Below are 15,743 nucleotides of genomic sequence, written 5' to 3'. Positions count from 1 at the left end.
TGGATGGGGTCCAGCTGGCCTGCCCCAATGGGGGCCAATGGGAGCTGGGCTGGTGGAGGGGGTTCTGCAGGAGGTTTGCTAGCTGGCCCTGCTTCCAATTAGGGCCTGATCGAGGGCCAACCCAGCCAGAGGGGATCTACAGGAGGTTGACTGGCCCTACCCCTGATGGGGAGGCCGGTCAGAGGCAGGGCTGGCATGGGGGGCCGTGGAAGGTTGGCTGGCCACAGTGAGCATCACAGCGACTGGTTGTTCTAGTCATTCCTGTTGTTCTAGTGTTCCAGTTGCTGGCTTCATATATATGTGTGTGTGTATACATATACATACACACACACACACACACACACACACACACACACACACACACACACGGCTAACATGTAAAGTGTCTCCTTGGGAGTTGGATTGGGAGACTGGCAGTTTATCACTCACTGAGACATGCACTGACCACCAGGGGGCAGCATGGAATGAAGGAAGGCCCCAGCCAGCAACCTGAAGGCTTGATTGGCCCTGATTGACAGCCAGGCCTAGGGACCCTACCTGTGCCGGGCAGAGAGAGAGAGAGAGAGAGAAAGAGAGAGAGAGAGAGAGAGAGAGAGAGAGAGAGAGAGAGAGAGAGAGAGAGAGAGAGAGAGAGAGAGAGAGGGAGAGAGGGAGAGAGGGAGAGAGGGAGAGAGGGAGAGAGAGAGAGAGAGAGAGAGAGAGAGAGAGAGAGAGAGAGAGAGAGAGAGAAAGAGAATGTATAACAGTGAAGGAAACAGAAACCCAAGGCTGGGGATTATTTCTGGATCTGACATATTAGCAGTGCCTGGGATTAGAACCTCAGCCTTGGACACCACTGTGTTGGCACAAGGCCTGAGACCTCAAAGCATTGCTGAATTTGAGACTTGCACTCACTGAAGCAGCTTTGGGCTGTGGACAGGGCTGGTACCCTATTTGCCTCACTGCAACCAGTGCTTTTAGGAATGCTGGCACCCACGGGGCCAGAATTGGGGATTAGAAGAGAGGCGTTTGGGCCTCTGTGCTTTCCCAGGGAATCCATGTTGAACTGAGGTCCCTGTAAGGAGCCTCAGAATCCAAAGAGCACCTAGATTTTCTGAAACAGTCTGGGGCACCCTCCTGCTGGGGCATCGGAGCTTACCAGGTAGGACTTTGAAATACTATGAGTTTGGTCTAGCTACTATCAGGTTGGGGTGGTAACTGTTTCCTAGAGGATGTGTGTGTGTGAGTTGGGGGGGGGGGGGTAAACCGGGGGGGGGGGGGGTAGTGCTCTCAGGCCCAGATACTATGCACTGTATAACCCACCAGGGACCTCGGAGGCTGACCTCCGTTCAAGGCTCAACAGTCCTGGTTGCATCATGGTGTTGTGTGGCTTGGTCAACACCACTGTAACTTTGTTAAAACAAGATAATGATTATCTAGCTCAGCATCATTCAATACAAATAGTATGAGCCACATGTGTTTACATTTTTTAATAGCCACACTGAAAAAGGTAAGAAACAGGTGAAATTAACTTTAATGTATTTTCTTTAACCCAATATATCTAAAGTACTATCATTTTAATGTGTAATCAATGTAAAAATTATTAGTGAGAAAAAAATTTTAGTGAAATATTTACATTCTTTTTTTGGGGGTGAGGGGTAGGGGACTCAGTCTTAAAAATCCCATGTGTACTTTACATATATAGCATATCTTAACTGAGAACAGCCACATTTCAAGTGCTCAATAGCTCACATGGTGAGTGGCTGTAACACTAGACAGCACAGCTCTAGTGAGATTATGTGTGAAAGCAGCTTGGCTGGACTATTATTAATATTGTTACTATTATTTTTATAATCCTTGCCAATAAAAAGCATTCCCAGGTGAGCATCTTCTTTACACCGTTACTGACTCCTCAAACAGTGACCCTGGAGAGATTCTACATAGCACCAAGTCAAAAGGACCAGCTCTCCACGCCTGTTCATGTGGCTTCCATAATAAGAAATAGGTGAGCATTCATTTCTCCCACTTCCATATGTATGCCCCTTTGTTCTATGGCTCTGCCATTTCTTCCCTCAACAGGTATTGACTGTTTCTCTACCTGTTGAATCTGGGTGCGGCCATGAAACCTGCTTTGGGTTTAAAAAATGTGACACAAGTAGATTTGAAATATGCTTGCACATTGGGCCTTGCTCTCACTTTCTGCTAGGAACTCTTCTGCCTCCACCTGAATGAGCCTGGGCTGGCTGGCTTTAATGGGGGATGAGCAACACATACCCCTAACTTCGTGGTCAGCAAACTGTGGCTCAAGAGCCATATTCGGCTCTTTGGCCCCTTGAGTGTGGCTCTTCCACAAAATACCATGGCCTGGGCTAGTCTATTTTGAAGAAGTGGTGTTAGAAGAAGTTTAAGTTTAAAAAATGTGGCTCCAAAAAGAAATTTCAATTGTACTGTTGATATTTGGCTCTGTTGACTAATGAGTTTGCCAACCACTGCCATAACTGATAATATCCTGAATCAAGCCTCAGAGGTTTCTCCTCCGGGAGAGGGTGGGAGGGTTATAGGGATCAAAAGTGTGGCCATTCCCTGTGATAATGATATAGTGTAGGGAGAGAGGAGCCACATCAGGGAGATGGTGACATTATCAAAGATGAAACTCATTGGACCCTGTCAGCTGCAGGCCTGCAGGTGAAAACTCAAAGGGCCGGGTGCCATTGCAGAGAAAATTCCATGCTTAAAACTGACTCTCTCCTACCCACCTGTCCTGCATCTTTAGGGGAGACTTTTAAAGTTTTCAAAATTTTAGTTTTACTTTTTAAAGTTCTTTTGAATTTTATTTTTTGTTCTTAGGTAATATATGATTAATAATCTAAAATGTACAACCCCCTTCCACTGCCATACCTCAGCCCCACCTCCACCCCCATTCTGCTCTTCAGAGGCAACCACTGTTATCAATATCCCGTTTCACCTTCTAGAGATAGATATTCACAACCCGTACGTACTTTTCTATTTATACAAATGGTGCATACTACATTCATTATTTGACACCTTCCATTTTTTTTTCACTTAGTATATCTTGGAGGTTGTTCTATATAAATTCAGTTAGAGCTGCCCTGTTCTTTTTAATAACTACACAATGTACCTTAATTTATTTGCCAGGATTCTATTGATTGTCCAAATGCATTTTATAATGTTTAAAAAGAACAAAGGCTAAGCACCTTTAAGAAAAATCTACTTGGCTAAGGTGGCCGATGATTCATTGTAAGCCATTTAATGCACATTAAATTTTACAAAACCTTGAGCTTCCAAAGTTGGCATAGAGGATGGGGTGAAGGGAAGAATTTGCTGGGTCTTCACACAGCTCTGGGCTAATTTGTCCAGCATAATCTTTGTTTCTGTGCACAAATGGGAAGGGAAGAAAAAAAAAGACTGACTGCAAATAAAAAGTACTTTGAGGAGGTCTTGGTTCTCAGCTACCTGAGGAAAGTCACATGCAACTGGGCATAATCGGGGTGGGATGTCCGGATAAAGTCTCCTTTCACAAATCAGAAGCTGATAATGATCAGAACACACCGATTCACAATGGGAGAGGATATTTTAAACAAAGTTGGGGCAGAAAATCTGGACCACATAGTTGCTAGATCCAGCTTGCCCCCTGCTCCGAGCTACACATTTGTCCACTGACAGCAGCACCGGGCCTGGCAGATCAAAACCACCAAATGGAAGGTGTTGCCAAAACATGTGGCCTCTTTTCCCCAGAAATAGAATTGAGACACCTTTTGCTCACTGTTTATCTACCCAAGCATGTCCAGCAGGCTAATGTCTCTGGTAGAACGTGTCTTCCATGCCACCCTCCTATTTCGGTGCCCTCTCCTCCATGTTGCCCTCCCTTTTCCTAGACCCACGGGCCCTGCTCTCCTGGATAGCCCCTGGGAACCCCAACATTCACTGACTCATCTTTTCCCTTCAGAGCTCCTTGCATCATTATACACGCCCTTAATAGGAGTAGCTGTTCCGACTGATTAATGTGTTGGAAAATGGCATAATGTGGTTTCAGAGCCATAGGGGATACTGGCACCCTCATGCACTGTTAGCCGAAATATAAATCGATACAGCGATTTTGAAGGGTAATTGGGCAGTATCTATTAACATTTAAAGTGCACAGACTCCCCATGGACACAGACAATAATGTGGTGAAGGCCTGGGGAGGGGGTAGAAGTAGGAAAGAGATGGGTCAATGGGGGGAAGGTTAGGGTGGTCTTCGGTAATATTTTTAATAAGAAAGATAAAGTTAAAATAAAATAAAATGCACAGACCCTGTGACCCAGCATTTCCACTACTAGGGATCTCTCTTTTAAAAATAAGCCCAGGCACATGTCAAGATATATGCACAAGAATGTACAAGAAAGCACTGCAGAGTGATATGTAACAACAAAAGACCGGAAGCAACTTAAATGTTTATCAACAGGGTAACTGATTAAATACATTTTGACATAATCTTATACTAAGATATTATGGAGTTATTAAAAGAATAAGCTAGTGACTTGGAGAGATGTCCAGTATATATATACATACATATCCTATCTAATAAAAGGCTAATGCAAATTGACCATCACTCCAACACACAAGATGGCTGCCCCCATGTGGACATAAGATGGCTGCCACAAGATGACCAGTAGGGGAGGGCAGTTGGGAGGGACCAGGCCTGCAGAGGAGGGCAGATGGGGGTGATCAGGCCAGCAGGGGAGGGCAGTTAGAGGCAATCAGTCTGGCAGGGGAACAATTAGGCATCAATTAGGCTGGCAGGGGAGTGGTTAGGGAGTGATCAGGCTGGCAAGCAGAAGTGGTTAGGGGCAATCAGGAAGGTAGGTAGATGAGCAGTTGGGAGCCAGCAGTCCTGGATTGTGAGAGGGATGTCCGACTGCCCATTTAGGCCTGAATAGGCCTAAATGGGCAGTCGGACATCCCTCAAGGGGTCCCAGATTAGAGAGGGTGCAGGCAGCTTGAGAATTTCCTTCTAACAAGCTCCCAAGTAATGTTAACACTGCTGGCCCAGGAACCCCACTTTGAGAACCACTGGTGCAGTAGCATCTAGTCAAATGGCCTAAAGTGAATCGTTGCCAGGGGGCAAAGGCAGCTCAGAGGCAGAATTAATCTAATTTTGTAAAAACAGGTCCTAGAGAAATTCTCCCATGTGAACAAGAGATGCCACCAGAAACACTTGTTTAGCATTATTCACAATACCAAGGATTAAGACCCAACCCATACACTCTTAACAGAGAAAGAGACAAATTCTGGCACATACAATAGATGAAACAGATAAGCTAATATAGCATGTATCAAGATGGATAATACTTTGAATAAAAAAATAAAATAAAGAAGGAAAAGAGAAAAAAAGCACTTCACAGAATGACATAGGATATGATACAATTTTTATAAACACTAAAACCTGCAAAGCAATACTACATGTTGCTTACAGTTGCACACATAGAAGGCAACAATACAAAACCATCCATGCTATTAACAAGTGCTGACTTTATGACAGGAGCAGACCAGGGAGGGCTTCACAGAAGTGTTGGCTATATATCCGATGTTGGGTTTGATTCCTTCATGATGGAATTTTAAACAAATATAATTTGACAATGTTGGGCAGTGGGTCTGTGGATGTTCATTGAAGTATTTTTTTTTTATTCTTGTCTATGTATTTCAAGTATTTTTTTAAAAATTTAAAATTAAATTAAAAAAGAAAAGTGATGTTTCTTGCACTCAAGCTGGGTGGGAAGCAAAAGTGAAGGGATGAGCCGAGACCGGTTTGGTGCAGTGGATAGAGCGTCTGTCTGCGGACTAAAAGGTCCCGGGTTCGATTCCGGGCAAGGGCATGTACCTTGGTTGCGGGCACATCTCCAGTAGGGGGTGTGTAAGAGGCAGCTGATCGATGATTCTCTCTCATCAATGTTTCTAACTCTCTATCCCTCTCTCTTCCTCTCTGTGAAAAATCAATAAAATATATTATATATATAAAAAAAAGTGAAGGGATGAGTTGTAGCTCCCTTGCTTCCCAGCTCAGTGCTGTGGCAGACTGGCTAGTTTTCCCAATGGTGGAGGCTCAGGTCATAATATATGAGGATTGGTGGAGCCTTCTAGATACCAGGAACTGCCCTGAGCTCACAGGCAGAGCTGTGGAACCCTTAGGCCCTACCTGCAGCTTCGTCCTTGACACTGACCCAGCTGCATTCCTCTTCCAGGTCCAAGGGGCTTCCAGGGTCTGCCGCCCCGTAGAAAGCATCCTGAATCTGAATGATTTCCCCCAAGCCACAATGCATGGTGGCATTGTGATCCTTGCAGGCCAGACTCTAGCTGACACCTGTACAAAGGTAAGGTGATACATAGGAGGCCTATGGTCATGGATAGGCAAGTGCCTGGTTGATTGGAAGTGGAAGAGTCTTGGGGGTAAGGATTGTGAACTGCAAGGACACAGCAGAAGCAGACTCATCAGGGGTGAGAGTAACTCGGAGCCAGACTGCCCAAGGGCAGGTCCAGCCTAGCCACCCAGTGGCTGTGTGACCTCTGCAAATTACTCAGTTTCTCTATGCCTCCTCTGTGTAGAGGAGAGTCTATACCATACTCTATATGGCCATTAGGAGGATTAAATGAGTTTGTACACTCAGAGTATGGGCTATTCAAATAACAATGATTATTCTATCTATTTCAAGTACTTTCCTTGAGTCTTATTTGAAAACAATGCCCGGTATATGATATTTGCGAAACAAGCTTTTGTTGAATGAATGAGTTATTTCAATGAGTGATTCCAATCCTATGAGCTGAGCTATTATTCTCTCCATTAGAAACATGGGGCTCAGTGAGATCACTGTGCAAGATGCCCACACGAGCCCTGCTCTCTGGCACCTGCTCAGTGAACATTCGTTGCAAAAGAATAACCTGACTCAGGTGTGCACAACAGTAAGTGGGAAATGCTGAATTCACACTCAGGCCTGTTTGCCTGGTGGGAAGTCCACAGAGTAGCAGAGACCAAATCTGTGTTCATTTTCTATGGCTGCTGTAACAAATTATCACACATTTATAGTATTATAGTTAAGAAGGTCCGAAGTCCATAAATGGGTATCACTGAACTAATATCAAGGTTCTTTCTGAAGGCTCTAGGGGGGAATCTGTTTCTTCTGAGTCTCACTTTTTTTTTTTTTTTGCTTTATAATAGACCTACAATAGAATGATGGACGGACTTCTATTATGGTGAATAAATGTACATGAGTGTCTGGCTCAGTGCTGGAACTTCTGCTCCATACTCATTAGTTCTTCATAGTGTGACTTCATGCCAGGGCTCCAAGACCCTGGGTCTGACAGAGGCTGAGAGACAAGCTTGAAGTTGGGTGGCAGAGGGGGCAGGGACTTGGGGAGGCTGTGATAGAAAGAGGGAAGTTGCATAAGGCACAGACTAGGGAGGGCTTCACAGGAGCTTCCACATTTTCAGAAGTGCAGGGCGACATGCATCTATTTAAAGCTGGGGAAGGGGAAGAATGGAGCAGGAGCTCCTGTGAGTGTCTAACTCAGGGCAGGGCCTGGGACCCAGGAGCTTAGAGCCAGGGAGGAGACTGGACCCAGGAAACCCGGAAGGTTCTATCAAGTCTGGCTTGTGGGTCAGGGGGAACAGGAGGCTCAGCTCTAAGACCAGGCCCCAATCCCAGTCCCCACCTGGTCCATAGGACCTGGTGTGCATCCACATCCCACTCTGGCAGGGTTTCTTATACATAGTCCCCAGCACCTACATTGGGAGTCGGGCATGGGTAGCAGCCAGAAAGGGCACAAGAGAAGAATAGTTGGGAGCTGGTGGGATGTGGACTTGGGAACTCAGACTCAGGCTGACCAGGGAGCAAGGAGTTAAGGGTGAGTGGCATTTCCCCCTAGATGCAGATATGTGAGGAAGAAAGACCGAGAGAGACAAGCAAGACTAATAGGCAGGTAAATGGACAGGGAGAGTGAGGATGTGAGCTAGGGAGACGGTGGAACACACAGAGAGACTGAGCACATAGACAGAGGCAGATGGGCATTTAGAGAGACACACAGAGAGACAGAGACTGAGAGATAGAGACAGGATAGCAGAGATAGAGATAGAGAGACATGGAGCATCACACAGAGACAAGTGGGCATCTAGAGAGACACTGAGAGAAACAGAGAGACAGAGATAGAAGTAGAGAGACACACAGGAAAACAAGGAAACAGAGACAGGAAGAGACTGGGCAAAGGAAGTAGACTCTACAACAGAGGCTCACCAAACTCGCAGATGAAGGCGAACAGCTGTGAGCAGTTGTCTGAGGCAGCCCACCTGGCAGAAGGGTCTCTCCCGATGTAGCCCACAGGTGTCGGGAGCAGGAGAGGCCTGCCCTCCATGCCAGTGGCTATAGATTTGACTTGTCCAGCCAGATCCCCGGTCCTGGGAGGGAACACAACCACCAGGACTTTTTCTGATTCTTTTTATGTACAAGGCTTGTCCCAGCTCAGCTCTTTGTGTGCAGTAGGTACTCATTCAGTGCTGAAGGCCTCTCCCATGCCAGCAATGGAGCATTTTCTGCCCATTATCTTCCGACACTCAAACATAAGAACTCGACCTAAACGCTGGGAACCCACGTTGGAGAGCCTGTAGGAGTTGGTTTGACTAAATAAATGATGCTTTTGGCTCCATCTAACAGTAACCTAAAGAGCACAGAAGTGTGCCCCAGATGTTAAAAGGAATTTCACATAGAAACGGGGCTCCTGACAAACAGAAATGGGCACTGCTGAGCTGCAACAGGCACAATTTCCTTACTTCAGGACTCTGCAGAGCTTTGAACCCAAGGATGATGTGTGTGTGTGTGTGTGTGTGTGTGTGTGTGTGTGTGTGAGAGAGAGAGAGAGAGAGAGAGAGAGAGAGAGAGAGAGAGAGAATGAGAGAGAGAGAGATACAGAGGCATTTCAAGCACACTAGAGATCTAGAAAATACTATATAGAAAATATTTGCTATAAAGACTCAAAAATGTATTTATTAATTTTTAAAAATATGTATATTTTTATTTCAGAAAAGAAGGGAGGGAGGGAGGGAGAGAGAGAGAGAGAGAGAGAGAGAGAGAGAGAGAGAGAGAGAGATCAATGAGAGAGAAACATTGATCGGCCGCCTTCTGTACACCCCCTACTAGGGATTGAGTCTGCAACCTGGACATGTGCCCTTACCTGGAATCGAACCAGTGACCTCCTGGTTCATAGGCAAGTGCTCAACCACTGAGCTATGCTGGCTGGGCTATTTATTAATATTTTAAAGAAAAGAAATCCATACAAATGGTTAAAATTTTTTCAAGAGTAAAAAGTGAGTGAAATGAATCTTCCCTTTCCCAACCGATGGACCACTCCCATTATTGTTGTTTCTTGCAACTTGTTCCATGCTGCATTTTATCCATGTAGTGGCACCCATGAGTGCCTGAAATCTATTTACACAAATGCCATCATGTTGCACACAGCCTCTCAAATAACATTACATATTGAAAGCTGTTACATATCAGCTTACTCAGATCTACTTCATTTTCTGTAAAGCCATGCAGTATCCCCTGAATATTTTAAATAATCCGGACTCCTTTAAGTGCATACAAATGGAAATCTGCAAATTGCTGCATCTACAAAGAAAAAAAAAATCCAAGAGACACATTGCAGAAATTGTATCCCTTTGGCTGTGAGCTTCCTCAAATGAGCTTTCCATCTGTTCCTTTATTAAAGCATTTCCATTCTCTCTGGTATATTTCTCTAGGTACTTAGCACAGACCAAGTTTTTCTTTTCTAAATCCCAGTAGCTTCCACAGAGCAGTTTGAGATGGCGCGACACTGGCTCAAGACCTCACTGCCCTTCCCTAGATGTGTCTTCTTGAGCAAGGCAGTTCCTCTCTCTGGACTTGATTTTCCTCACCCATAAAATAAGAGTAGAAAGCCTACCTCAGGGGGCTGGTGTAAGGCTTAAATACGAAGGTTTATGTGTCCCTTCTTAGATATATATGGACACTGGAAGTGGGAGGGATTGGCCAGAATATGGTTCCTTCCTTTAAAGAGCTTATTATCTATAAGGGAAGACACCTAAATAACTAAAGTCATGCCAGGTGAATAGAGAAGGACTCAACTGGTTGTGCTGGGTTGGAGGAAGGAGCCCTCCCAGAGAAAGGATAAGTACGAGTTCCTGGGAGAACTATTAACATGAGACTATCCCATGTGAGCTGAACCATGCTAAGCACTGGACCTGCTGCAGTCTCAGGGAGGAAGACATGTGAAAGTGCTTTGAAAGTAGCTTAGTAATTATTTCCCGAGGCTCAGTTTTCCCACCTGTAAAATAGAGACAGCAATAATAACTATATTATCAGTTACTGTGAGGATTCAACATGATAATGGACATGACTCACTCAGGACAGTGCTGGACACTATTCTAACAAGAACCAAAGAATTCACAGATATTATGAATATTAGGCATATGCAAAGCTCTGTGTCAGCTCTGTGCCGGGTACTGTGCTAAATACTGTGCATGAGTTATTTTATCCACAAAACAACCAAAGAGGAGGGTTTGCTTACCATGAGAATGGGACATATAAATTTATTTTATGGAGCTCTGGGTAGAAAGCAATGGGAGAATTGCAGCCACTAGCTCCCATAAAACATAGCTATCACAGCACCTACCTTATGCAGTTCCATTCTGAGCTGAGTTCCCTGTGAGTCCAATTCACCATTCTCTGTCCTCAGCGACGTACTTCTGCAGAAGCTGCTGGGTGCCTTCATCATGAATAAAGACCAAATGGCCTCCTTGCTCCTCACACCAGTTCTGGACACCATAGAAAGAGCGGCCAAAAGGCAGAAATTAATAGCAAGAATCTCTAAAAGCCACTTTGCTCTTAGAGCAAACGCTGCCCTCCTCTGGCTTAGCAGGAGTGGCCATAAACCTCAGAGCAAGCCCCAGTAGGACCAGGCCTGTTGCACTCATCCTTGAACCAGCTGGAGAGTCTGGATGGAGCTGGCTGTCAGTCCTTCACATCCCGTTGACTTCACAGCCATCTGCCATCCATCTTACTTTTCACTTTGCGATTACCTCCTGTTTCAGAAACAATGACTCAGGATGAATGTGTCTGCTGTTTTGTTTTCCCCAGCTCTTTGTTTAATCCTAGTTCTAAATACAATTAATTTGCAGAATATTCTTCTGGAGAATGATAAAGCTGCTATATACCTGTCTTCTTGTCATTTGCTCAACTGTTAGCTTCCGATAAAAATTCCTGGCTATTGGTTTTATGTTGTCATCCTTAAAGACCAAATGCTTCATTAAAAGCCATCAGCATGTGGGAAAGATGTGATAAAAGAAAAATTACAGGAAAGTTAGAGTTATGGGATTGAAAAAAAAACCCCAAAAAACAGATTGCACTCATATCCAATCTTTTTGTCTAGAATGGCTGCTGTACCTAAATGATAATCGCATTGTCTCAAGCATGGCTTACATCCTAATGGAGATTCCCCCTCTCCCTCTCTGATTCATCACATTACCACTCATTGCCTGTTAGAGAATAAGAATTTCCTACAACATTTATTTGATGTTATCATGCAAATAAGCTTTAAAAACTTCAAACCTATCCATCTTTATCCAGTGTTTAAACCCTCCAGTGGGTGTCCATGGTCTATGGATCAAGTTCAAACTTCTTTGCTTAGTATACAAGGCTCTCTATGAACTGGTGATTGACATTATTTCCAAACATATTCCCCAAAAGGTGGGGAACCAGGCTCTTTCACCCATTGCCAATGGGAGAATAAATTGGTAAAATATCTATTATGAATAAATTGGTAAAACATCTATTATGGGCAGTGTTACAATATCTGTCAAAATTTAAGTCCCTCTCCCCAAATGCTAGTAAGATGCTGGGTTCTTCCTACGAAGCTAAGGCTGAGTTGGGGTGAGGTCTCACTCCATCCAGCAGCTAGCACCATGGCTGGCACCACTCACCTAGCACCCACCACACCATGGATTCAGTCTCAGAGCTTACCTGCATCTACATACCCATTAAAAAATGAACAAATTCCTTGTATACAAATATGGAATGATATCTAATATTTTTGTTACTAAGTATGAGGCATTGTTGATGGTCTAATGCATTTACATAAAAACATGTATGACCCTAGCTGGTTTGGCTCAGTGGATCAAGTATAGGCCCGAGGACCAAAGGGTCTTGGGTTCAATTCTGGTTAAGGGTTTGATTCTGGTCAAGGGCAGGTACCTCGGTTGTAGGCTCCTCCCTGCCTAGATGCTGGTTGAGGCATGTGCAGAAAGCAACCATCAATGTGTTTCTCTCACATTGATGTTTCTCTCTGTCTTTCCTCTTCATTCCACTCTCCCTAAAAATTAATGGAAAAATATCCTCCACCACATCCTCCACAAGCTCAAAGTTACAGCTCTTCCTTTCTTATTGGATTGCTGGAGACCTTTCCTCACACCGTGTGCTTCTGTGCTGTCCCCTCATCCAGGAGCCACTTTCTCCCTAGTCCTTCCCTGATCACCTTTAAGATTCAGCTCAAATCTCACTTCCTTTGTGAATTTTGTAGAACTTGCTTCATATAATATGCTTCTCTCCTCTGAATGTTTTTTTCTATTTTTTTCAATAGAAGCTTTACTAAGATATAATTCACATGCCATACAATTCACCTATTTAAACTATATAAGTCAATATTTTATATTTTTTATTTTTTTGTTAATCCTAAAATTAATGGAAAGATATCCTCCACCCCATCCTCCACAAGCTCAAAGTTACAGCTCTTGATTGATTGATTTTTATTTTTATTTTTTAGAGAAAGTAGAAGGGAGTGGGAGAGACAGAGAGAGAGAAACATTGATGTGAGAGAGTCACACTGATTGGTTGCCTTCCACATACATGAGGATTGAGGCTGCAATAGAAGTACATTCCCTTGACCGGAATTGAACCCTCAACACTTCAGTCCATGGGAGGACGCTCTAACTGGCTAAGGCAAGTCTATGATTTTTAGTATATTCATGAGGTTGTATTAGAACATTTTCATCCCACCAAAAGGAAATCTATTAGCATTCTCACCCCAATTCCTCCTTCCCCCAGCATCAGAAAAACACTCATCTACTTTCTGTCTCTGGATTTGCCTATTCCAGACATTTCAAGTACGTGGCATCATACAATATAATGATGACTTTTTTGTGACCCGTTTCTTTCACTTTAGCACAGTGTCTCCAAAGTTCATTCCATCTTGTAGCCTGTCAGTGCTTCATTCTTTTTTATGAATGAAGAATAATATCCTAATACATGAGTAAATCACAGTTTGTTCATCCATTCACCCACTGATGGACATTTGAGTTGACTTATTCTGTGAGTTTTTTAAAGGGAAGAAATAATGTCTCTTAAATTCTCTATCTATCCCACAGCTGGCACATAGTAGGACTCAATGAACATTTGTCACCCTGGTCCCTGGGGCTGACTCTTGTCCCCTTTTGGTTTCCCAGAAGCCTTTGCAAGCCCTGCCAGACAGAGCCCAAGGCAGGATTCGATGTCATTGCTGACTCACAGACTGGGCAGAACTGGTCTCTTATCTGTGGGAGCCAAGCTTCTAATGACTTCCATTAGAAAACTATGTGGAAGGCCTCACACAGAGATAATGTATCTTCTGGATAAAGGCTTAATTTATGTCGTGCTTGGAGACCTTTGATAAGGAACACAATCTGCAGGCTAAATTCCATTTTCACATTCTTTACATTCTGATAAATTGCAGACTCCTGGGCATGGAATCTGTCTTGATGATGTCAACTTCCAAAGTTCTCAGCCTCCATGTGTATAAAGAAAGGAAGCAGAACATGACTGAACACATGTGAACATGTTTCCAATGGTCTGAAGCAGCTGTCTGAGCCGCCAAATGCTGATTTTGGGGGATCAGCAAATGAAAACAGAAAGAGAAGTTTGGTTTAAATTGAACCATACAAAAAACCCTAAAGATGTTCATGCCCAATGGCCCAGATACCCCAGTCCTAGGAATAGACAAATTTTAGTTTGGGTTTCCCCAAAAGCTAATTGAGATAAGAATTCAAACACCAGCAGGAAACAGTGGCAGGGGAGTGTGGAGTACATTGACCTCTGTAAATTGGTGTTTTTAATTAGTCATAGTAAATCTTTGCCCTCTACTTGGCTGAAAAGACAACTTAGCAAAAGAATTCTCCTGGTCCCATCACCCTAATACATTTTTAATTCTTTGTGGTTTCCTTGAATGCTTCTTGCTTGAAGATGCATTCAAGGAAATGCACACAACCATAGTATAGCTATCATTAATTCACATTGCATCCTGCACTTCCCACTTAGCATCTGATGATAACTCTTTTCTATGCTGCTCAAAGGCTTTGAAAGCGGCATGGTGGTAGCTGTGCCTCCTTTCTTTAAATGGACACCACATTGCTAGATATTTTGTGTGGTTTTCATCATTTGTTTGCTATCTGTTCAGTTTTGCTATTCTAGTCAACACTGGACATCTTTTTGCATTTACTCTTTAGCCTGGGCTAAGTTCTCTCATGAGGGTTGTCATAGACACTTTCAATGTCCCACCTTAACCCATCACACTTACCAAGGCTTCTAAATGCTCTTTGCAACCAAGGCTCTTTGCCTTCCTCTGCATACAAAGGACAGCCTGGAAGTTAACGCTCGCAGAGGAAACTCTCACCCTTGACTGACTGGCACTGGTGGACCAGTCCCCCCGTCTCCCTCAAAATCACTTTGCAACAGGTTCACAGCATCTCCGAATCCCCCAGCCAGACAGCTTCAGTGTCCGTGATGGCAGCGACCTTGACAATGTACCTAGTGTCTTCTTTCCCTAGTGTTTTACTTTCCCATCTGCTGCTGGCCATTCCGGGTTCACCTCTCAAATAAACAACTTGCATTTGAATCCTCTCGCCTTGGGGTCAGCTTCTGGGAGAGCCCGCGCTCAGACAGATCTGTTCCCACTGAGTTTGTGGTTCTTTGTTATGGCAGCCCCAGGAAACTCTACAGCATGATGTAGCACAGTGAGGCCAGGAGCCAGGCACTGTGCTCAACTCTGGATTTTAAACGGGAGAGTGACAGGATCGGATGTGGATTTTAGCCAGGTCACATGGCGACAGCAAGGAAGGTCTATTGGAGGGGTTGGGACTGAAGTCAGGCACTCGGTGGTGAGGACAGTGGCTGGGGAGCTGGAGGAGGGAGGAAGAATCTGAAAGGTTAGTTAGGAATTAGAAATGTCAGAACTATAATCCAGGCTATAACCTAGGAGTTATTATTTAAATTGAATTTTTTTGTCCAGCCTCACTGATTGAGCCTGAGTATATGGTGGAAAATCTAAGTCTTCCAGCTCATTCATTAGAAGGCACTTCTTTTGCTAACAGCAATACCCATTGCATTTCAATCTCATCAATTCTACCTTCCAAGAGTGGTTTATTATTACTACTACTATTCCTTTCTCCCTTGTTAGTCTCTGAGTTCATTGAAGTCAAGGAGCTATGGTCCCCATCTTTTTTAAAAACCTCTAATACCCAATATGACACTAGTCTCTGCTGTCCAGTAGGACTTTGGAAATAATGAATGCTCTTTTAAAAAATATTTATTTTGGCTGAAACCGGTTTGGCTCAGTGGATAGAGTGTTGTCCTGCAGACTGAAGGGTCCCAGGTTCGATTCTGGTCAAGGGCATGTACCTTGGTTGCGGGCACATCCCCAGTAGGGGGTGTGCA

At 44.1% G+C, this 15,743-nt stretch overlaps 1 protein-coding gene across 1 annotated transcript in view; it reads right to left on the bottom strand.

Annotated features, from left to right (window-relative positions):
* PKD1L2 (polycystin 1 like 2) overlaps window positions 1-11,773 on the bottom strand; it is a 53,525-nt gene extending 41,752 nt beyond the window's left edge. The window contains 8 exon segments of the mRNA XM_045582898.1: window positions 2,529-2,577; window positions 2,580-2,643; window positions 3,268-3,371; window positions 6,176-6,340; window positions 8,265-8,346; window positions 8,348-8,396; window positions 8,398-8,425; window positions 10,678-11,773. Of these exon segments, the coding sequence (XP_045438854.1) occupies window positions 2,529-2,577; window positions 2,580-2,643; window positions 3,268-3,371; window positions 6,176-6,340; window positions 8,265-8,346; window positions 8,348-8,396; window positions 8,398-8,425; window positions 10,678-10,978 (842 nt within the window). The 5' untranslated portion in view covers window positions 10,979-11,773.
* Between the last annotated feature and the right edge of the window lie 3,970 nt (window positions 11,774-15,743).

This window comes from Pipistrellus kuhlii, unplaced genomic scaffold (assembly GCF_014108245.1).
Source record: "Pipistrellus kuhlii isolate mPipKuh1 unplaced genomic scaffold, mPipKuh1.p scaffold_m20_p_17, whole genome shotgun sequence".
In the NCBI taxonomy this organism is placed as follows: Eukaryota; Metazoa; Chordata; class Mammalia; order Chiroptera; family Vespertilionidae; genus Pipistrellus; species Pipistrellus kuhlii.
This window is presented reverse-complemented; position numbering and strand designations above follow the sequence as displayed.